The sequence below is a fragment of the Bactrocera neohumeralis genome, chromosome 5 (assembly GCF_024586455.1).
Source record: "Bactrocera neohumeralis isolate Rockhampton chromosome 5, APGP_CSIRO_Bneo_wtdbg2-racon-allhic-juicebox.fasta_v2, whole genome shotgun sequence".
Classification (NCBI taxonomy): Eukaryota; Metazoa; Arthropoda; class Insecta; order Diptera; family Tephritidae; genus Bactrocera; species Bactrocera neohumeralis.
The window spans coordinates 4,949,065-4,973,859 of NC_065922.1; the positions used below are offsets into that span (position 1 = coordinate 4,949,065).

At 36.7% G+C, this 24,795-nt stretch overlaps 1 protein-coding gene across 2 annotated transcripts; it reads right to left on the minus strand.

Annotated features, from left to right (window-relative positions):
* Positions 1–1,543: 1,543 nt before the first annotated feature.
* Positions 1,544–19,315, minus strand: LOC126760378 (peptide transporter family 1). 2 transcript variants are annotated; one of them, XM_050475968.1, is made up of 7 exons: positions 19,067–19,315; positions 4,772–4,998; positions 3,968–4,046; positions 3,395–3,898; positions 3,253–3,335; positions 2,770–3,186; positions 1,544–2,706 (listed from the first exon to the last, which is right to left on the minus strand). In XM_050475968.1, the coding sequence occupies exons 1-7, from the start codon at positions 19,215–19,217 to the stop codon at positions 1,726–1,728; spliced, it is 2,442 nt and encodes an 813-aa protein (XP_050331925.1). In that variant the 5' UTR covers positions 19,218–19,315; the 3' UTR covers positions 1,544–1,725. The 2 variants fall into 2 exon arrangements, with proteins under 2 accessions (XP_050331925.1, XP_050331926.1); XM_050475969.1 differs by lacking the exon at positions 19,067–19,315 and adding an exon at positions 13,404–13,666.
* Between the last annotated feature and the right edge of the window lie 5,480 nt (positions 19,316–24,795).

A 24,795-nucleotide genomic window follows, 5' to 3' on the forward strand; every position in this document is an offset into this window, starting at 1 on the left:
TTACTCAGTCCAAAGTAGCTCGAGTTATTCTGCGTTGGATTTCGAGGCTGATGTTGTTGTTGCTGTTGATACTGATTCCGTGATAGACGAAATTATCTACAAGTTCACAGTTTTGACTGTCAACAGTGACATGGGAGCCAAGTCGCGAGTGCAACGACTGTTTGTTTGATGACAGGATATATTTCGTCTTGTCCATGTTCACTGCCAGACCCATTTGCTTTGCTCTTTATCCATTCTGGAAAAAGCAGAACCTACGATGTGGTTATTGAAGCCAATGATATCAATATCATCGGTGTACACCAGCAGCTGTACACTCTAATAGTAGATGGCAATAGAAAACTATTTAGTTTTGCAGCTCGAATTATTTTCCCCAACAGTAGATTGAAGAAGTCGCCTTGTCTGAAACCTGGCTTTGTATCAAACGGCTCAGAGAGCACCTTTCCGAGCCTATCGGAGCTTTTGGTATTTTCGTGCTGTCAAAAGCAGCTTTGAAATCGGCGAAGAGGTGGTGTGTCTCGATTCTCTTTTTACGGATCTTTTCCAAGATTTGGCGCATGGTGAATATCTGGTCAGTTGTAGATTTTCCAGGCCTAAAGCCACACTGATAAGGGCCAATCAGTTTTTTGGCGGTGGGCTTTAATCCCGATAGAACCTTATATACGATATTGAGGAGACTTATCCCACGGTAGTTGGCACAGAATGGGGGGTCTCCCTTTTTGTGGATTGGGCAGAGCACACTTAAATTCCAATTGTTGGACATGTTTTCGTGCGACCATATTTTACAAAGAAGCTGATGCATGTTCCTTATCAGTTCTTCGTCTCCGTATTTGAATAGCTCGGCCGACAATACAGCGGTTACGTCGCTTTGTTGTTCTTCCGACGGTTAAATGCTATTTGATCCGCTTTTTACGTGGAGGGTCCCAACCCCAACGCACAAACTGTGGAAGGGATGTTTCGCCGTCTCACTTTAGCTCGCCTTCAAACGGATGTTCGATGGCTACTCAGAGGATTCTTGGTCTAGGACCGGAATTCGTGAGCTGCTTGAGCCATATGTAAAAAAGTCATTTCTGGCCACTCCCAGGTGAATGGTAATCACCGAACTTTCCTCACTTACGTGAACTTTTACACATGACTACATCCTTTAAATAAATACTCTCGCATAATAGAGAGCGAAAGAATATAGGGTAGTCGTAGAACTGGTGATATCCGCAAGTTCTAATTTCCCCAAAGGAACTAAGTCAAAGTAATATGCTAAGACCCGACGAAATAACGAGGTTGGTGCTAAAACAATAAGAAAACGGTAACTAATCCCAACAAAAGTCAAGTTAACAACATACCACGTTCCATAAAAGATATTAGATAAGGTTGATGATAAACATTTCTCTGGAACATTACATGTGGTCTCCTTCAATTCACTTTATTTCTTTACTTTTTTTACTGACGGCTAAGGGAAGTAGTAAAAAGTAATCGCTCTCAGTATGTAATCATAATATTTTTTTCTTTACCAATTTTGGAATATGAGTACCAGATTAAAAACTTAATGTGATTTACAACTAATTTTATTTGGATTGTTTTTGTTATTATTATATACAGCTACTATTATAAAATATTTACGTCTTGTCTTTCTATGCTTTAACTTAACTCTTTAAGTACAAAATCAATACTCGTATTAATTAATATTAAATTACATATTTACTTGTACCACTCAACATAAAGATATTCAGCCTACTCATCGATCGTTTTGGCCACATTGTCAATGCCAACCTTCTCGTTAGTTTCCGCCGGCGTCAATGGCTCGACTTCGCTGTGTGCGGCCGGATTATTTGGCTTGTACCGGTAGGCAACAAACATAAAGATGATCATATCGACGAACATAAGGCCAGCGAAGAGGAAGAACTCGTCGGCTTGTGAATCGAAGAGCTTCAATTCGGCAATAATCACGACGATCACATTACCGAATGCAACTGTAAGTAGCCAACAGGCTTGCAGTACCGATTTCATTGTTACCGGCGCTTGCGCGTATGAAAACTCAAGACCAGTCACCGAAAACATAACCTCACCGAGTGTCATAATTACGTATTGCGGAATTAACCAGAAAATTGACATCGAATTTGGTTCCGTTACAATTACGACATTACTTTTATAAACACCAGTTGTTTCTTCATTTATTATGATTGTGTATCTGCCACCAACACTGAGATACTCCGCGGCAGCTAGCGTGTTATCGACCAAAACATCATAATCGCCAGACTTTAGCTCGGTTTCGTTGCGCAAATTGGCGGGTTCTGTGTGCTCGATGGAGCCTTTCTTATTCCTCCACTCAATTTGTCGACCTGCCTGAACGTTCGCCAAAGTACGTACAAACGGATAACCGCGACTGGGTTTGCTTATCGTGTCTTGCCCCCATATTAACGGATGTGTGGTGTTTTTCGAATTCAAAAACAAATAATGTGCTGTTGTTGTATCGAAAACAAAGGTCTGCTTTGGAAATTCAAAGCAGTTTAGACCGGCTTTCTCGGTGAACTCAAATTCGACATACAGATGATTCGTTGAGTCAATATTGATGCTGCGGTTCACAAACATATCGAGCGAAGCAATGTCGAAGTTTAAACCGGTCAAATTAGAGGTGATGGCATAGTCACAGTTTTCGCCATTGTAGACACGAAGTTGCGCATTTCCAGCTGTTGGCAGAATTGGATAGGTGTCCTATAGAAATATATTTCATTGAGATAAAGTATTTACTAACATAAGGAAATAGAAATAGCTCACCTCCAGGCTTAGCTCCACAAGACCGGAAACAACGAAAGCTATGCCCGCAAAAATGCCACCCAATGTTAACTTTTGCAAGGGACGACGAATGCCGACGAAACCAAGCAGAGGATAGAAGGCGAGTTCATAAAGAGGAATGAAGGCCAGAATTAAGAAAGGATTTATCATTTGCATTTGATCTGGTTTGATATTCCACGAGCCCATGTCGCCATCCATACGCGTTGCCTGAATAGTCCAACGTGAACCCTGCTGGTCGAAGAGCGCCCAAAAAATGGGCAAAGGCAAATAGAGTACAAGCACACGCATCAACACTTTGACATCTTCGATCAATTGACGGTCATATTTCTTATCGGCATAGTCCAACCAGTGTTCGCGAGGATTGGTCTTCTTCTCACGCCATTTGGTAGCAATTGCGTTCTAAAGAATGTAAGTATATCAAAATAATATTTCTCTAACTTCATTAGATAATTAGAGTGAACTTACACCAATGGTTTTGCTGACTAATACGACCATATTTCCTGCCGGCGGTTTGCTCTTGTAAAGTGGACGACCCAACACGAAGACAACTACGGCATAAAGACGTGTTTTAAGAAAATGAATTTTGATTGTAAATTAAAGCACTCACTTATCGAAACTGCCATAAGAATAGCCGGTACGCCAAAGGCCAATGAATAACACTCTTTTTCGCCAAAGCAGTGCACATCCTCGCGTAAAATTGGTGTTACTGTAGTCGAAATCAATGAACCAGCATTGATCGAAAAGTAGAAGAGTGAGAAGAAGGTGGTCATTTGCTTCACTTGTTCGGGAATCTTAAATTGATCGCCACCAAATGCAGAGACGCACGGTTTTATGCCGCCCGAACCCAAAGCTATTAATGCCAAGCCGATCATGGTAAATTCCGTATCAGGCAAATTCAATGGTGGCACTGCACCAAGAGCAACCAACACTGAACCAGCAACATAGACGAGCGAGAGATAGAAGATCGTTTTGAATTTGCCAAGCCAACTGTCCGAAATTATAGCACCAAAGACGCATAAGAAATACACAAACATAGTGAAGATGTGGAATATAACGGTAGCGGTGTCATCGTCATAACCTAGTTGCCGACTCAGGTACAAAACGAGAATTGCTAAACAAGAAATAATTATTATAAGAGTTCAATAAGAATGTCATTGGCGCAAGATAGCTCGATACTTACTTCGCATGCCATAATAGTTGAAGCGTTCGCAGAACTCATTACTGATGATAAAGAATACTGATTTCGGATATGGTAGTTTCTGAAAATAAACAAAGACTTTATCAGTAAATGCAATCGAACGTGATGCCTGACATGTATTGAGCTTTTGATAAGTGCTTTTGATTAATTTAAAAATATTTTTTACAAATTAAGTATTCTATTGTTTAGAATAAATAAATAGTGAGCTAGAAGTTGCAAAGATACAGTGTTAAAACTGTTGAGTCTGTGGCCTGAAGAGGGTATACATTTACTGTGATAATAAAAATAATAGCGGTCAACTAGCGCTAGGTGTTACTCAGCTGAGCTCAGGCGCAGCACTATTAGCTGTACGTCAATTGGGCACATGAGGACGTGTTCACTGTTAAGTATTCTAAACCGTTCTTCTTACTGAATTTATTTAATATACTATAAAAACAGTTTTACTTTAGGGACATCAAACGTCACATCATAACGAAGAAATTAGATATGGTAGAAAAATAAAAATTTAGATTAAAAGTCCAGTGTTAAGTCGATTGAAACAAAATATCTTCCATTGTGCCATTAACAATCTCAAAGAGATTGCTGGCAGCTTAAAGTATGCATTAAGTACAAACAACTTTCATTAAGTTTTTCTTTAGGATTCAATGGAAAGCCTTAGGTATTTTTCAGAACTTTCTCTTGAATTTATATTAAGCTGATTGTTGGCTACCATTGGCATTGCCATTCTAATTGATTACTGTACCGCACTGCTAGATTCTGTTTTGAGTTCTGTACTACGATTTTTACCTTAACTTGTCCCTCTGCTTCAGAAACATTGGAAAGAGGTTCGATGCTGCTATCCTCCACCGCACCATTTTTATCCTTCGCTGTTGCGCCGAATATAGGTACAATCGGAGTATCCAGTGATTTATCGGCAATTGCTGTAGGCTCATGAATATCATCGGTCGCCGATTTGCCATTTCCAGTTATTTCTGGTTCAGTGCCTTGTGCAACGCCATTATTAGGCTTATTTTCTGCAAATATATACAAATAAGAAGATTAGATTAAAGAATAAGTATGATGTATAATACAGTCGGTTCTTTATATACAATTTCATAAGCCATTCTAAAAGATTAAGGAAAGAACAAGTATGATGTAATCTTAACTCAGGGCCTGAAGTCTAGGGTGTAGGGGTTTTCGATTTTTTATTCTAAACACAAATTGTTATAAGTAGGATCACTCATATATTGGCCAGTATGCCAGCATGCAAGCAGGACTTTTTGAATGGCGAGTGTTTTACCTACGTCTGCATAACACTTTCCTTTCATGGACAAATGCATTTTTCCGAAAAGGAAGAAGTCGCACGGTACCATATCAGGTGAATACGGGGAGCGGTTAAGGGTTAAAATGTGATTTTTGGTCAAATTATGGGTCACAAGCGTCGATCGATGAGAGCAATTTTTGGTCGTTTGTCATTTTGTGTGGAACAAACCGTGCACACACCTTTCGTAAGCCCAAATGATCGGTCAAAATGCGATAAATCGATGATTTGGAGATATTAAATTCCATTTCCATGAATCTCAGTGATGATTTCGGCTGATTTTTGATTTTCCGGTGATCACGGACTTTGATTGGCCCACTTTGAAAACGTTGAAACCACTCGTGCACTCTGCTACGGGATAGGCAATCATCGCCATAAACTTCTTTCATCAATTGAAACGTTTCGGTAAAAGTTTTACCAATTTTAAAACAAAATTGAATGTTGGCTCTTTGTTCGAAGCTCATTTTCGCACCGATAAGACAAACATACTGATACTTACAACGCAATAACTTCACTTCCAATCAATGAAATGTCATGAAATGTTCACTGGACAATTGATAAAGATAGCAGATTCTTACGAAAAGTCCTGTTTACTTTGGAACGCACTTTGTATATGGGTGTTCAGGGAAGTATTGACTGGATTCAACCCATTTTTGATACGCAGAGATATTATTGTCAGAAAAGGATTATCTCTGAATATCATTAGCATATCCCATAAATTGGCCGATATTTTCGGCAAAAAGTCAACCATAAGCACTAGGTCCACATATTTAGTACCTATGTGCTTCAACAGATTTGGTTCTATTTACGCAATTTTTAGCCATAAGGTGGCACACTTCAAATGCACTATTCGTGCAAGGTTTTATTCTGATTCTTGGTTTGTATACCGGAAAATGGCAGTTTCAAATGGAATTTAAAATTACCAATGTTCATAGTAGTGACTTTATTGAAATCGGTCGGGCGGATCCCGAGATATGGGATTTCTCTAAAAAGTGGGCGGTGCTACACCCATTGTCAAGTTTTGTCCTTGGCTACATTATAAGCCTATCATACCATCTCGAGAGTATAATTTCATGTCTCTGACGTATTTAGTTGTTCATTAATCGCGCTTTCAGTAATTTTTAACATTACCGTTATTTGGGAGTGAGCGGGGTTCTCATCCAATTTCACCTTTACCTTTTGCTTGTCCGATTACGACCATCTACGAATTCGTACTTTTCTTTTTGGCAAGGAGCGCGCCAAGTTTATTCAAAATATCTCAATTTTTACTCAAGTTACAGCATGCACGGATGGACAGACAGACAGACAGTAACCCGGATTTCAACTCATCTCGTCATCCTTATCATTTATATATAAATAACCCTATGTCTATCTCGGTAAGAAAACTATTATATTCTGTAACGCCATGATGCGAGAGTATCAAAAAGACACGATGTAATCTATATGTATTAAAAGAATGAGATATGAAATATCAAGTCAAAAAAGCGCAAAACAGGTATTGGACATTTACGGCATCCATGTTGGGGTACTTAAATAAACTACTATGAACAAGGCACAACGTTGCCTCAAGGAACTAGCGAAAGGAACACGACCACCAAAGTTGCCTCGGACAAGAAACCTCCCCGGTCTACAATAGTAAAACAATTTTTTTTCAAATTTCGTTTTTTTTCACTAAATAGTGATCCGTCAGCTCTCGAATTTATATACGCACAATTTGAAAGTTGGAGCTAACTAAAATCTTATGTATTTAATCTTAGCATTATGTACTCGTATTAGACCGGTGACTTTGCAAATGACCTGTTAAGAACTCATGGCAGAAAAATAAATACGTAGAAATAAATGACAAGTGAAATCTTTTACGGGAGAATAGCGAGACTAGATGACTCCTATATGTTCATATAGTAATAAATGTAAATATAAATATTTGGTAAAAGTGTAAATATTTATTTTCGGAACAGGTATCAGTACCAAACGAATCTGGTGTAGTCAATAAACACAACGCATATTGCAGCGTGCGAGTCGAACCAGGTGGTATGCAGACTATCATCCTAAACTAGGGAAATTTCTACCATATAACAATTCAATATCCAATGTTTAAACATGCACTTCATAAATCACATCATATTCCATCTAGTTTTATCTGCATACACTGCTACATACGTATGAGCAAATATATTTATAATCTGCCACTTGTTTTACACTCTGTATATTTATCAAAAAATGTTTATGGCTATGACAGTCATAACTAACCGTTCGTTTTCGAAATGTTCCGAGATATAAGTACTCGAAAGCCGTCGACGGATGTGGCTTATTGTGTACCCTGTTTAATTTTGAGTTATCGCTGTCGCGTACAAGCTATAAAATGATAGTTATGGAGATTAGATATGTCCTTTTGTGAAAGTACGAATTTATGACTGCAATAAAAATTGGCAATATTCATTCATAAATATCGTTACGTCATCGAAATTCTAGTGCCAACTGGTTCTTCACTTGTTTCGAGTGTAAAAACACAAGTTTATTGCACGTCAATATTGATAGCGGCCTTGCGAAGTAATTATCCGTTATAACAGTGAAGCAATGAGGGGAATTCACTAAGGTCTAACGTAATCGGGGTTTTTACGATCTAGTTAGCTATAGGAAGACGGTTTTTTAACAACAGAGAAATAAATTTTAGTAATTTTGGCTAAGTATTACAATTTCTGAAATAATTTGTAAAGAAAATACCGTTGAAAATGATAATTGAAAAGTATACAACAACTTAATCTTAATGACGATCTGGAGGGTTCATCATAACGCACTTTTTTCTTATGGGTTCTTGCTAAAGACGCCATATTTTTCCCCGCTCTTTTGACTATTCTCTTCAATAAGGTTTGTCATTTCGTCATAGAAAGATTTACGATTCAACGAGTCGAAATTATTAAATTTTCCTACCGAAATTCGGTTTGGAAAACAGTTTGGAATACCAATGAAACTCTTAATTCCAGTGAAAGTACATACGTACGAACTCCATGAGTCACCATTGCATTTCGAAAAAATTACGGTTTAGTGCGGTTTATAGGCCGGTTGCGTTATTGGGCCGTACTTTTTCCGTTATGACCAAGACCGGCACGTTACTGTGAATTGGAATCACCACCGCTCAATGATTACCGAATATTTTTGGCCCGAATTGGATGATATGGACTTGGACAGTATGTGGTTCCAACAGGACGACGACACTAGTCACGCAGCGAATGTCACAATCGATTTATTGAAAACTCAAGTTTGGTGAGCTTGTTATAATCAATTGGTCGCTTCGGTGGTGCAATTGAACACTATTGAACTATTTCCTTTAGAGCTCCGTCAAGTCTATGGTCTATGCCAACAAGCCAGCGATGACTGATGAACTTCGTTCGAATATCGAAGGTGAAATTGCAGTACGATCGGCCGATGTATGCTTTAAAACCGACAAAAAATGGGTTCAGCGTCTGGACTTCTAAAAATGAAATTGTAACCGGCTTGATTTTGATCGGTCAGTTTGTATAACAGTTATATGATATGGTGGTGCGATATTGGCGGTTTCGAAATAAGCAGCTTCTTGAAAATAAATGGACGTATACAAAATTTTAGATCACTATAGCAAAAACTGAGGAACCAGACAGCTTTTTCTATGGCTAAACCGGCGAAGCTTGTCACGCTTATCATTATACTATATATGTGGGATTGAGGTAACCCCGACGTAGCTGGTAACCCTTAAATGCAATCCACATATCAACCATTTTGCTACAAAACTTCTTTTATACGAAATAAAATCTACATCAACGATGACAAGAGAGCCGGAGAGTTTTGAAGTAGCCTCGAAGCAAGCAAGACGCTCGACAAAAAGACGTGAATACAATTCTATTAACTTTTCTTTAAATCTTTAATCTAAATTGTAAATCATTTTTAAATAACTTTTACTCTTAATTAAAACTTTGTAGAATCTAAAACTATTCGTTTACTTATTGATTAAACGGATTATACAAGCGTGAGTAAAAGCCCTACATATATATATGTTTTAAAGGGTCTCTCGAGTTCTAAAACGTCGTGACAAACTTAATATATCATGGTAAAAAATAAATAAATGTAAAAAAATATACCTTCAGTACCCGAGAAAATGTATATTAATGGAGCGTATTTTCCCACTCGCTATACAAAAAAGGGTGCCTAAAAAGTAGTACCTAAAATCTTATCATATTTTAAAAATTTTATGTTGAAAAAATGTCAAGATTAATATTGAATAAAAATTAAAATAAATTGAACTAAATAATCATTCTTATTCATTCACCTATTAAGACAAATCGGTATTTTTTTTTGCCCAAAAAAGTAAATTTTAATCTTGTACTCGTATGATAATGTATATAAGCCGAAGGTGGTAAGTTTTTAACTATATCGATACTTAGTTATAAATTACTGCAATCTAAGCGATAAGAAAATGTTTATAATCACAGATATACTTGGTATATAATTTATTAGCTAACAGATTAAATGAAAATTTTGTAGCAACGTGTTCCAAGTCATGTATTGGTACTTAAGATCATAATAAATTTCCCACTATGTGCGACCATGGTACCGAGTGCGTCACTACCAGTTGGGCCATAGCCGCCATGCGGATGGTTTAAAATAAGTTGGACACTACGGTTGCCCAAAAATTTCAGGGTTGCCAAACTAGCAGCTTTTGGTTAATGTATTAATATTCCAAACAAAAGAATCTATCTGCAAACGCATGAGTTCGGGCAAACGGGCTATGAAATCACCTGTACGCCAGTTGAAGTGATTTCCAAAGAATGAATTGCATTTTCTTTGTTTCGTCAGTGTATTTGTAGATGTACGCATGGCGCTGTAAACTATTGTGTGAACACATACATATGTATCTAAAATGGCGCATTAAATGACTAATCATTCCTGTGGGATTAGCACGGCTCTATGTAAAACAATATCAGCGAAGCGCAACTGCAAAATGATATACTATACTTGCGTATATAACTATATATACATACCATATATCAATGTTAAATTGCTAAGATTTACAGCCAGTTTTACCTATATAGCTACTTATAATAAGACATCTTTTTTATTTCTTTGTTTTTCAAGTATTTTTCATGTTTGAAATTAGTTTCCACTTCAGACAGTTCAGCTCTTATCATTGTGGTAACATACCTTACTATTTTACCATAATAATATAAAAAACAAATTAATAAAAGAAATTTTTACAATGAGAAGCAAAATGTTGGCGAAATGTCATTGTCAGAGCAGTCTAACAAGGCAAGTAAAGTATTTTCCACGGTGTGGTTATGCCTATAAAATTATTTGCAATCGACAAAGGCCATGCAATTTCTTACTTACTTGTACATTTTTTTTATTTTTCAAACTAAAGTGCGCGTTATGTTTTAGCGTTATGCATATCACGAAAAGAAATACAAATAATAAAGTTGTTAGGGTTTTAAGGTAAAAAAATACTTTTTTGCGAATTTATTTCTTATATAAGAATCAAGTAATTTTATTCGGACCTTTTGTAATTTACGGAGCATACTTTTCACAATCTATGGTAACTTTTTCATGCAGAAATATTGAAGCATAAGCCTATAACAGGCTTCTCCCAGAACGTCTTGAGAAAAAAACACTTTGCGGTGTTCACCATAACTCGGTTGGAAATTATCCGAAAATTAAAAATCACGAAACATTTGTCAAAATATAATCAAATCTGACATTTTTTTTTCTCATTTAAAGTGAAAACCGTTATTTTCCACTAAAAAAATTCCGCCATTTTGTGGGTGGAAATCACCTTCTTTTGTTTTTAGTTTGTTAGCAACAAAATTCGCTTAGAACAAATAGTATCAGAACTTATACACTAATCAATTACCAATGAATATATTTGGATAAAACATTGTGCATACATACATATGTATATTCCATTTGATACTGAATATATAGATTCCAGTGCCCATGACCGACATTTTGCCGAAAATAGCGGCCAATCTGTGAGATGTGTTATTGAAATTCGGGAGATTGTTTCTTTGATATTAATATACTCTTGTACCAAAAATGTGTTGAATCGGTTCTATCCCCCACATGCCTAATATAAAGATTTTCGAACTTTTATTTTATATCACATATATATACATAAGTTATCTTAATGAAAACGAGAGATCGTGTTTTATTAACAACAATGTACCTTTTCCCTAAAATGGATCAAATCGGGTGAAAACTTGCCTTTGCCCTCATATAAGTGACACGGCTAACTTTACTTCATAAAATTGTTTCAAAATATGTTCTCAAGTATACGTGAATACCAAAAATTGATGCAATCAGTCCTTCCATTCTATGCCCCCAACGATTTTAGTATAATTTTCGCTGACGGCAAGTAAAATATAGCAATAAAATTAAGCGAGACTATGATCTCCAATATTTGATATCCAAATTGATGCTAATCCATTCACCATTTTTTGGAACAATGAAGTTGAACCCTTTTGCTACCTTTTTTTTATATTGCCAAGCCCTGAAAGTATTTAAACAGCTTTGATTCTGCAAGTTGCAAGAGTATGAAATCTGCCGTTACACCCGAACTTAGCCCTTCCTTATTTGGCTTCTGATTCGGAAGCAAAATTTTACAAATTTTCCCCCTAATTTATCAAATTGTATATCTCAATAATGTTTCATAAAGCTTTTAAGATTATGCTTTTTTAATTCGGTAGCTTTATTTCTCGAAATCCCCTTTTTGTCGAAAATAGAGAGCATCCGCGTCGATTTAATCAAAATTCAGGGAAAAAGACGGTCAACATTGTGTTATAACGCCCGCTACTCACTGTATTTACGGTAAATTTTCGGGAATACAATTACGATTTCTGAAACACACGAGGATGTGACACATGCCAATAGCGACAATTTTGTTTTTTGACGAAATGGGCCTCATCTGAGATGATTTTTCGGGTTTTTCGTAATAATCTCAGACAACTTCTAAGTGTCGTACCAAAGTGAAATGTGACATGATGAAATGGCAAATCTAACTAAACCTATTGGTAAAAATCTACACAAATCAGTAAGCAAACATGGCCGCTATAAACTCTCGAAATCACTTCATTTCTTTTGGTAAACGCTGTATATCCATAAAAATAGAAAACAATTCACACGATAGTATTGCTATTCAATTTAGCCTTTTTGGTCGTATGACCTATGTGTAGCCCTTAAACAACATATCACTGTTATTTGCTAGAAGATAGTCTCAGCTACATTATGCAAGTACACTTTTCGCTATTTGTTACTGACATTAAGTAATAAGCCTTTCTTAGTAGCATTTGTTGTATTGTCTGAAGTTTCTGAAGTTTTGAATCTAAATATATTTTATTTGGCGCTTTGCATTTTAAAACAAAACATTGGACTTACTACCAGACAGCGTTTAACAGCTGATCGCAAATCTCATCTCAACAAACAAGAAACGCGAGAGAGTGAGATCGGAGACAGTTTACCTGGGAATCACATCTCCGATTTGCACGAAAAAAACAAAAACGAATTCGCTTGAGAGCTTACAATGATCACAATGCAAACACAATAAATATATGCTAATGCTTGCAAGTTCGCAGCTAGTTGCTTTCGATTTTCATTAACTTTATTTGGTCAATGAAAATGTAAACACGCGATTGTCATATGAAGTTCAGTTAACTTGAATCTGATTTTACGCATACAAACAACCCGTATGGGTATTGCAATATATGGCAGTATAGAGATGACGATATCTGCGTCAAACTTTTGCTATATACTCATACATATCTAAGCAAGTAGAATCATAAGAGAAGTATGCTTGTACAAAGTTTCGTAGCATCTAAATTATTTATGTTTTTGTCGAAAATTTAATTGTTACTGATATATCAGATAAAATAGTGCCACTCGAACTTGCATTTTTTGTTGTAATTTAAAATAATTTTTTTCAGAAATGTGTGGTTTAATGCACATAACCTTCGGGAAGTTAAGACAAATCAATTCAAAGTTTACACTTGAAACTGCGCTTTTATATTTGAAAACTTCTAAATTATTTAATTTATTTTATTCGATCATTTACTTAGAGCTTTCTATATATAATTTTTGATATGATCATTTTCATTATACCATTTTCCTCCGTCATTTTGTTGCAGCGTTCTTTTAATCCTTAAAATTTGTGTTGTGTTGCCTGTCAATCGTCCTTACGTGACACTTTTATCAATTATGCATTGCACTCTTTATTTAACATCCACTTGTGGTTTTTTATTAAGACAAATCGCGTCATTCACGCCAAGTGTCAACGCGCGCACCGATTTGGCGTTAAATTTTAATATTTTAGCCGATTGAACTGATGCACGTCTAAGTCCGTTAACGGCGATTAACAGACTGATTTTTCAGAATTAGCGCCGACACATTTTGAAACCAATCAGTAGCAAATGAACCACATCGCCACACCAACATACACGCACAGACTCCCACACAAACACACTCCAGATACAGATATGCATTTGCGGTGACACAGTAATAAATATGTAAGGGAGGCGCTGAGTACGGGCGGAAGCGAACAGTTGAGACGCTGAGTATGTTATATCAAACATTTTGTGTTAAGGCGTAGGTAGGCAGATATTTAATTTAGTCGGTTGTAATTTTTTTATTAGTTCATTTTTAAAGTTTACTCTCACATAAATGGCTGTACATGGATCTAATTATTCAGAAAAGTGATAGAACTCAAAATGTTTGAAGAAAATAATGACCGTACCTTTTTGTTCCATCAATTGCGTTCCACTATGAAAGAATATTATTTTTCTATAAGAAGAACCAAAGAAATGTTTACAATTTTGGGTTCCAGCCTTCTGATTTTAATCAATAAAATAGGAAACCTAAGAATTTTACGACAAAACTTGATAACCGAAAGCGGTGACGATTTATATCTCAAGCCCAGACTCATTCCAATATACTTTTTTTCTCTAGGGAAACCTCAAAGGCACAATTTCACTATCAACCCAGAGTTTCTGAAGAAGTGAAGAAGGAACTAATAAAGAAACTAATTCACATAAAAATTGAAAATACGCTCTCCAGACTAATAAAAAATAGCAGAAATGCATGAAATCCTTGCAAACCTTCAAATTTCATATTAAAATTTTGTTATCTCAATCAAAAAGTGTTACTTTATCATACCTTAGTCCAGGCAATACTTTCAGAACTAAGACACTTTTTACTGTACAAGTGATACAAGTGTACAAGTGATATATATCCTATATAATCTATAGATAAAAAGGAAACTAAAATACTCATTAGCACCAGGTTAAGCCTGGGTATAAAAACAATAGCAACAGCACGTAAATTTCTAAGTACCTGTACATTGTAGCGTACTCTCTCGCAGGTATTATACATTGCTACTGCACACACGTCTCTGTATGTAATCAGGTACTTGACTCCGAAAACAACAAAATTGCATAAAAGTGTAAACTAACATACATGTCCATGCATACACTGTGTGTGTGTGTGTGTGTGTACTATTAAACGGCTAGGAACAACAAGAGCAAAAATCATTTGTGATAAGAAGAACTAAAATGAAGCAATCACAAGTCGATGGTCGGCTTGGCAGGCGCGGAGCGGCCGCAAAAGAACAAGGTGATAACAGCAAGATATCGGCGCTGAAGAATTTATGAGCGGCGCGATTATAAAAGTACTCAGAAATATTGCTTGCAATCGTGAGCGTCGATAGCACATGCACACACTCACACATTCTCACGCGCGTAAAGCGAGCGCGTGCTTTGACAAGGAGGTCGATGCGAGCTGGTGAGTGCAAAAGACCTCAATCAAATTAACTTGTCACAATCGCAAATATTACAGCAGCCAGCAGCCAGAAAAAAGCGAGAAACATCTCTTACAAACGGCAACAACAATGCAGTTAGCAAACGCCACCTCAGCAGCGGCGCAGTAGCAGCAACAGAACAGAAGTGTGAACAGCAACAATGCGACGTTGAACATTGCCAAGTCATGTTGTTTACATTGTCTATCTTTCTAAGTGTAAACGGAAATGTTGAAGAGCAGCGCGGCAGCAGGTTAGTGTGTCGCTCAGTTTGTTTCTGTGCATAAATGCGCTTCGCGCCACCCTTTCGGCCACCACCGCGGCGTATGAGTGTCTCTTAAAGATGACAACAATCAGCGTTTATCAAATCTATGAGTGTTTCTCTAAGATGGCTTAATGACAACAATCAGCGCTTATTAGAGCTACGTGCGCATACTTAAGGGTTTAATTGAATTGGAAGAACAAGCATAATTGCGCCAAGTACCTGTATCAATTAAAAAATTAAGCAAAAGTGCCATATAATCGCCTTGTCTGACCTTGTATTTCCCAGCACATTCGCATTTCTTACTAATTTATTAGTGTATTGGCTGATAATCAATGTGCATGTATTAGCAATGCATTCATCAATAAATTTAGTCAATACAAAATAATAATTTTGATACAAAATATTGTACAGGAATTTTATACAAATAGCTAAGCTTACAGGATAAAAGCGATTTTCAATTATTTTTTGCAAACATACATCCATACAAATGTGCATATAAGAAAATTAATTTTTCTGTAGCGTAATTGCTCTACAGTAAAATCAATGGCCGATATGAAACGCGTTGAGAAAACACAGTTAGATAAGCGCGGACTTGAGTGATTTACAACATGTATTTTCCTATGAATACCATCACGGACAATACGTATATGCTTAGAAAGCACTTATATTCATATAATGCGCGTTTAAAGACATATAAGTTTTATTATATACTTTTAAGAATTCATTGATGGGAGGCATTGACAACTTCTCTTCAACTTCCTCTCAACTTTTCAACTGTTTTATCGTTGTGCCGATGGAGAGTTCAAATGATTTCAAATCTGAACTGAATTTTGATACACATAAAATGGAAGTTGTTAAAATTAAAAAAAGTGGATTATCTTCAAAATCGATCAACTAAAATCAAATCAAAACTGAAATTGGAAAGACCTTATTCTAAAGAAACAAATTTTTAACTAAACACACCACTTTGTGTGATAATTTGCAAACAGGGTTAATTAGATCAGCGTTAATGGTTTGGACAAAATTGCGAAGGAACGTGATAAATTGGATTTATAGCGGTAATAAAGCGATGCTAAATTGATTAGAATGTACATAAGTGAGCTCTGACGTATAAGTACTTGAGATTTAGGAGTATGTTGGCAACAACGAGGCTTCTAGTTTCGAAATGGCCATTAAAAAGAAAATGGTTACGTTCGACTGAACCGAGGTTTACCTACGCAGGTGCTTCTTATAGCAACTATATTATATATTAGAGCGGTTCGATTTACAGGGAGCCAAAAAAATGGAAAATTTGCGTATGCGGAAAATGTTCTACTGACTATTCTGGACAACCTATGTAAAAGGCTATGGGTTAAACTGACTTCGAGGCAGCGATTTTAATGCGAAGTTTTTTAGGGTTCATACAAATTTGTTCGACAGTTTTTGAGATATCCCAATGTAATTTAAGAAGTAGGTGCATTTTGTTATTCTATTAATCATTTGTCGACAACATTTTCAGACAACTAAATCACATATCTACCATGAATCCGACTACTCAGATTTTTCAAACTTCACCTTCAAAATTGCTGGCTTGAAACCGGTTTTAGACCCATAGTCTCTTAGGCAGAGTTATTCAAAATGATCCGTAGAACACTTCACGCATACGCGATTTTATAAAAAAATCGACTCTCTCTAATGTACATAATGATAGTGTCATAATGTAATGTATGTGTATAGCTCAGTCTGAAAACGTAAAGGGCCAACGGTTTGAATTCAAAAGAAATCGTTTTGCACTTCTTTCTAGCAACAAGGTTAGAAAAATCAATCTTAGAGTCAAATTAAACTTCCTTAAAAGTAAAAAAAAAACCTATCATGATTTTGAGCGCTCAGTTTTAATCTCCCAAATTGACGGACTAGTTCGCGTATACATATACCAGGTTGTTCCATAAGTTTTGTCGTTTGATAAGAAAAACACAATTTTATGGTTCAAAATACACTTCAGTACAATCTCCCTGAACATTAATACACTTGCTCCAACGATCCTCCAATCTGTGGATTCCATCCCTGAAGTGAGAATCCGGAAGGTCTGCAAAATACGCATCAACAGCCGTCACGTCCTCTTTAATTGATGAAAAACGCTCGACACGCATATCTTTTTTGAGTTCTGGAAACAAATGGAATTCGCTGGGACCAAATCTGGTGAATACGGTGGATGCTCCAACAGTTCGAACTTTAATTCATGGATTTTAGCCATTGCCAAAATGCTCTTGTGACACGGTGCATTGTCCTGATGAAAGAGAATTTTTTTCTTCTGCAAACCGGGTCTTTTTTTCACGAATTTCCCTTCCTTCAAATGGTCCCAAAGGTTGCAATAGTATTCAGAATTAATTATTTTACTAGTTTGCAAGTAATCCACAAACAAAATTCCTCTCGCATCCTAAAACACTGAGGTCATAACCTTCTTGGCCGATTTGCGAGCAACCAGGTTTACACCACTCGGTTTAGCCTCTTGTTTTGATTCAGAATCATGGTGATAGACCTAAATCTACTCCATAGTGATGAATAGACGCACAAGATCCACTTTATCCTTTTTAAAACGCTCCAAATGTTGCTGAGAAAGTCGCTTCGAATGTGTTTTTGTTCCATTGTTAACGAATGCGGCACCAATTGTTCACACAGCTTTCTAAAACCCAAAATTTAACTTAAAATATGGCTCACACTGCTAATGAGCTGTGTAGAGCCTCTACTAAATCTTTCTTAGTCAATCGACCAAAAACCATATCCTGTATTTTGGCTAAGATTTTTGGCGTTGATGCGCTTTTTGGACGTCCTTCAAGTGGACCGTCTTCAAAGCTTCTACGACCACGTTTAAATTCAGCAACCCATCTTTCTACTGTTTTAATTGTGGGTGAACAATCATTATACACTTTTAACATTCAGTCGTTTCTTTTGGTACTACATCTTCCAAAAATAAGAATTTTATCACTGCACGATATTAAATTTTTACCATTGTAAAAAAATACTGTGACACGGCTACACTAAATGGCTTATAAACAAAGAATTAATTAACAGAGTGAAATGAAGAGTGGTCCAACAAAACAAAAAAAATTTTGGGCCAGTAGCATCACCCTCACTTATCGAACGACAAAAGTTATTGAACAACCCGGTATAGACACACGAACATGGCTATTCATTTACATATCGTAACTTGAAATGCAAAATAACGTAACAACATTTTCGGAAATTTACAGTAGCATGAATGAAACACGAAATAAAATGGAACATGAGTGAAAAAAAAATTTAATATTGGTTAAAACTGGTTTACATCTGAGCGCAAAACCTAAAAATGTTGAACATACATATATATGTAATATTATGTATGTAATTTGAAGTAGTGAAGCGTAATCAATAAGACACTCAATTTCGAATTTTTTGATAATTTTATTTTGCATTTCAGGTGACGATAGGGTATCGGAAAATTCATTATTCGTGTTACAAACTTCGTGGCGAACTTAACATCCCCTTTTCATGGCTTAACTATTGTTGATTAACAAATAGCTAAAATTTAATCCTTAATAGGTGTCAAACTGAAGCCTATACCGAAACACTCCTAACAATTGAAATTCTCGTAAAATTTAATAAAAATATTTTTTTCACCAGTTATGTTCCCACTTTATACACTTCACTGATTTAATAAACATACTTATGATTACATATTTATGTTATAAATACCCTTTTTATGAACATAGGTACCGCACGACAAGCACTTGTCATCGAAAACGTAGATAGTCCGATTCCGCGGCACCCTCATGTATGCACAGCGCAACAAGTCCGTTTCCATGGCCGACTTTTTAAATGAACCCATAAAATATCGTCTTATCATTTGAACAATACATAGAGTTGAGGAGTTGCAATTAGTTGAGCCACACTTTCCGCACGATAAGTGGAGGTTAATCTTCTCAAATTCAAGTATACAGCACTAATGCCGAGCCAATTACGCGTCTTTCAACAAAAAGTCAATAAATAATCATCGAAACACTTGCATTCACACAACACATATACAAAGATATATCGATATCACTTCCAATCTACAAGGAATTCCAACGAAACGATAATGACAATAGAAAAGTACGTCGCCACACGCCGCCATCTACTTCTATGGATACTACAACATTTGAACGTGTGAAATGCGTTTAAGTATCGCGATCGTCATTAGCGGACGTAGCTTTTCAATTAATATTCAACTACACCTCTCCTATTGACAACCAGAATGAACGAAGAATATCCATAAAAGCGCCCACAATGGGGGAATTAAGCAGATGGCAGGCGACAGCTGTCAGGGTTTAGCACAGAATTACGCACATCAGCGCTTAAAAGATCTATTGGGCGTCGTCCAAGCAATCCCAAATGCTAAGAGATTTTATGGAATTATGCGCACTTCTTAATGGAATAACATTAAAGCACACCATCACCTCTCCATTCGGGTAAAAAAAGTTCGAAAATTATGTGAATTGTTTGTCGGAAAAGAAAAGTTATTCTTAACTACGAGGTTGCTTAAATAAATCAAAGCTTTTTTGCTAGAGATGTTACGCTTGGTAACATCGGTAGTGGGAGTTGACATCATTGGTCTTATTTGGTCAGGGACTGATCGTGTGTTAAGGCTCTAAATCTATAAATGGCAAGCAAAGCTTGAAGCTGGGAATGGGTCTGGCAGTGAACGAGGGCAAAACGAAATATCTCCTGTCATCAAACAAACAGTCGTCGCACTCGCGACTTGGCTCTCACGTCACTGTTGACAGTCATAACTTTGAAGTCGTAGATAATTTCGTCTATCTTGGAACCAGCGTAAACACCACCAACAATGTCAGCCTGGAAATCCAACGCAGGATTGCTCTTGCCAACAGGTGCTACTTTGGACTGAGTAGGCAATTGAAAAGTAAAGTCCTCTCTCGACGAACAAAAGCCAAACTCTATAAGTCGCTCATAATTCCCGCCCTGCTATATGGTGCAGAGGCTTGGGCGATGGCAGCAACCGATGAGTCGACGTTACGAGTTTTCGAGAGAAAAATTCTGCGAAAGATTTATGGTCCTTTGCGCATTGGCCACGGCGAATATCGCATTCGATGGAACGATGAGCTGTACGAGATATATGACGACATTGACATAGTTCAGCGAATTAAAAGACAGCGGCTACGCTGGCTAGGTCATGTTGTCCGGATGGATGAAAACACTCCAGCTCTGAAAGTATTCGACGCAGTACCCGCCGGGGGAAGCAGAGGAAGAGGAAGACCTCCACTCTGTTGGAAGGACCAAGTGGAGAAGGACCTGGCTTCGCTTGGAATATCCAATTGGCGCCACGTAGCGAAAAGAAGAAACGACTGGCGCGCTGTTGTTAACTCGGCTATAATCGCGTAAGCGGTGTCTACGCTAATTAAGAAGAAGAAGAAGAAGAAAGCTTGAAGCTGCGAAAATTACATATTTTTACCCGGAGTTGTATTAACTATGCCACGAAGTTTGTCACACCTGAAGGAAGCGCCGGAAAACTGATCAGAGTGACGCGCTGAATCAATTTAACCATATCTGTTTGTCTGCTTGTCGGTTTGTATATACGTGAATCAGACCCTCAGTTTTAAAGATATCGATCTGAAATTTTGCACACATTCTTTTCCCCTCAAGGATCTGCGCATATCGGACCACTATAGGATATAGCTGCCATACAAAATGAACAATGTTTCATTTGACGAGATATCTTCACGAAATTTGGCAAGGTCATGGGCTCTATTTCAATAAATTTATATCAATTATACAGATGCCAACATCAGCGTTGGAGTGTTCTGCCTCCCTTAAAGTTGTAGCGTAAATGGAGAAATTCGTCAGCGATGTGCTTTTATAAATAAAAATTTGCATAGAAAATAATCCGAGTTCAATAATAATCAGTACATACGCACACGTACACATACATATATGCTCTTATGCTTCCCGCTCTATACATACATACTGACATAAGAGCGATTGCAATTCTTAGTCGCAAGAATACAACAAACAGTTGTATAAAAGCTTTGTTTATTTGTTGTAGTTTTGTTGTCTCGGCTCCAGTAGTTTGTTGAACTGAAGGCACGTTGACGCACGTTTTTCTTCTCCCTCTATACATACAAGTACAAACAGACATATGAGCGAGTGCAATTCGAATTCATATTAAAAGCAACTCGTGCATTTCCTCCCGCTAATTATTCTCCAAATTTCATTAATTCGATTATCTAACCTGATTATGTGAACATTTCATACTTTCAGTTCAAGTAACGGATTTTACGGTGTCTTGCAAATCACAATGGCGCATTTGTCATATTTATGTATTTGTTTACAACGAAAAATATGGATTTTCAAGATTTCTATTCCAAAAAACCGAAACAAATTACAGGTAAGGTAAAACAACAAAAAATAACTGTCTGTGTTTGCTGGAAGAAGAGAAAAAGATTTCGTTGGAACCTAACAACTAGAGTGTTTGTTTCAAAAATTTGTCATTTTTCCCTTATTTTGAGTGAAAATTGAAAATCAGAAATGAAAGTTTTGAACACAAACGTGTACAAACGAATAATTCGATGTCCAGACGAAGTGAAAAATCCTACGAAGTTATGAACATGTGCGAATATGTATTAGAATTTTCTGTTATTAGAATTTCTAACATCCTCAGGCACTTGTTTACTAAGCAAATTGTGTCACGTGAATGACTGTGGCTGTGTACGTGGCGAGCGTTCCGGCACATCGAGCGGCATACAGAGAACCGGGCGCACTTTCAAGCGTAGTTATGGTGAGCTCCAGTAGCTAGAGGAAAGATCTGTTATTCGTCATGTGTATTCTGTTATTTATGCAGGTCCCGGCGTGTTCACTGCAGCGTAAGCGAAGCTGAAGACCTGAGCAGCCAAAGCATATTCTTCTGCTTTAAGGAGCTCCACCAATTGGTGAGTATTAAAATGCGCAAATATATTGAAAACTACCGTTAAGGGCGATTACAATTTTGTGTTTCTCTAATTATTTCTTTACATGCAAGCAATCAATTTCACTTATCACTCAATGCTAATTGACAGTGTCATTGATCGTGTCTAGAAATTAATTAATCTAGACTTCTCGATGTCCCATGTATCACATATACATACACATATACATATTTACAGTTTTATATAAAAATGCACTTTCCTAGCAGATAAGACGACAACAATGCGCTGCTTAGAAATATTGAAATAATTATTTTAGACGAATACCGTTATGAACGTAAATTCGAAATTCTGGAAATGCAGTTCTACAAATATACACATACACTTTCATATGGTTATTTGTATGTGATTACTTCTGTTCATTTGTAGATAATCACTGAATGTTTTGCTGATTAGAAAAGGTATAGTCGCAGTTTTAGTCATTTTAAACTTCTCTCACAGATTTCGCTCAGATTCTCAACAATTGAAAAATGTGAAATTTATAGTGCAATATTAATATTTTTCAAATAATTGAGTTCGGATTCAATTGCTTCGAAGTCTTCTAAAAATATATACCAACCGAAAACTTCTGAAATGCACCAAAATATAAGGGCAACTCTATTTCAAAATGTGTATACCCATTCAACCAGAACTTGTAACTTGATGTATGTACATATATTCATTTTAATTTTGTCACCACTACTAAAGGTGCTTTAAAGAGTTCATTCATTTGTCTTTTTTATTACTTTCAGCAAAAGTTTTGAAAGCACTGCAGTTTAGATCTTAAATATCATTGACTAGTTTTGAGTTAATACATTTAGAAGCCTGTCTAAGGGGTAATCCAAGTAGAGGTACTTTTTTCATTAGAGTGCTTTTGACAGATCACGCGTAACTCGTCAAGCTGTGATGTTATTTTTGTTCAATATTGTTTGTCATCTCATCATGGAAAGACTTACCCCTGAACAATATAGCAGCTTTACTGTACACGAAGAACATGGAGAGTCGATTCGGCGCCGTTCGCAGCAACTCGGACTGACATATGGAACCACTTGGCGTATTTTGCGTCGAGATCTTAAACTGAAATCGTACAAAATACAGCTAGTGCAAGAACTGAAGCCGCTCGACCTTCATAAGCGACACGTCTTCGCTTTATGGGCTCTTGAAAAGTTCCAAGAAGATCCGACGTTTTCGAGCCAAATTTCTTTTAGCGATGAAACCCATTTCTGGCTTAATGGGTGTGTAAACAAGCAAAATTGTTGCATTTGAGACGAAGATCAACCTGAAGAGATTCAAAAGCTGCGATTTCATCCAAAAAAATAAGGTTGGATGTACTTGGATGTGTGCCGGTGGAACCATCTGCTGATATTTCGTCAAAAATGATGCTGGTGAGAATGTAGTCGTCATTGGTGACCGTTATCGTGCCATAAACTTACTATTTGATGCCTGAAATTGAAGCTCCTGATCTCTGCGACATTTGGTTTCAATAAGACGACGCCACTTCCCACACATCGCATTCATCAATAGATTTATTGAGAGAACACTTCGGTGAGCAGATAATTTCATGTTTTGTCCATGTTGATTGGCCACCAATATCGTGTGATATCGATGATTTTCCTGTTGGAATATGTAAACTCTAAAGCCTATGCAGACAATCCCGCTTCAATTCAGGCCTTAGAACAAAACATCACGCGTGTAATTCGCCAGTAACCAGTCGAAATGCTCAAACGAGTCATTGAAATTCGACTCAAGGGATGAACCGTCTGAGACGTAGCCGCGGCCAACATTTGAATGAAATAATCTTCAAAAAATAAATGCCAATAAATGTTCTTTCGAGTGATAATAAACATTCTCCATTAAATTTGAAATTTCTATATTTTTTCTTTAAAAAAGTACGAAACCTCGAAATGGATCACCCTTTATTTATACTAAACATAATATTATATTAGTATGGATAATCGATAAGGTGTCATAAATTAAAACAATATCTTTAATATATGAAACAAAGCAGTCTCAAACACTTTAGATTTTTATTGTTTCCACAATTAGTCACATGCTGTAATAATTCACTAAATATTCCAAGTCGTAAAATCGTGAGTCACAATCAGGAATCGATTCGCACCGCCCGTGCCTACGACGCGTCTAATATTTTTATGATACTTTAGCAAAATTATCAGTAACTTGTTAATTTAATTGCCAATTTAAATACATACATGCAAACATACGAACACGTGCGCAATTGAATATATTTAAAAGACGCGAGCAAAGTTCAGAGACTTGCCGCTATTAATCTGTGATAAGCTTAAACTCCGTTGAAAACAGTGAGAAAACCTTGTGATTAGATTAAAATATGAAAACCCAATTGCGTATAAGTACAAACTGTTAACGAGATCGTCACCGCGCTGACAGAACTTCTGATTCCTGTTCGGCACCTCCAACGAAAAGAAGAGCACTTCTCGCCTTTAAACAATCGCAGCAGCGCTGTAATCACTT

Coding starts and splice junctions, on each gene's coding strand:
- LOC126760378 (XM_050475968.1), bottom strand. CDS start 19,217: ATGATAAGACGATATTTTATGGGTTCATTTAAAAAGTCGGCCATGGAA. Junction 4,047..4,771: donor AAGCAGAGGGACAAGTTAAG/GTAAAAATCGTA, acceptor GTTTATTTTCAG/AAACTACCATATCCGAAATC. Junction 3,187..3,252: donor TAGTCAGCAAAACCATTGGT/GTAAGTTCACTC, acceptor TACATTCTTTAG/AACGCAATTGCTACCAAATG.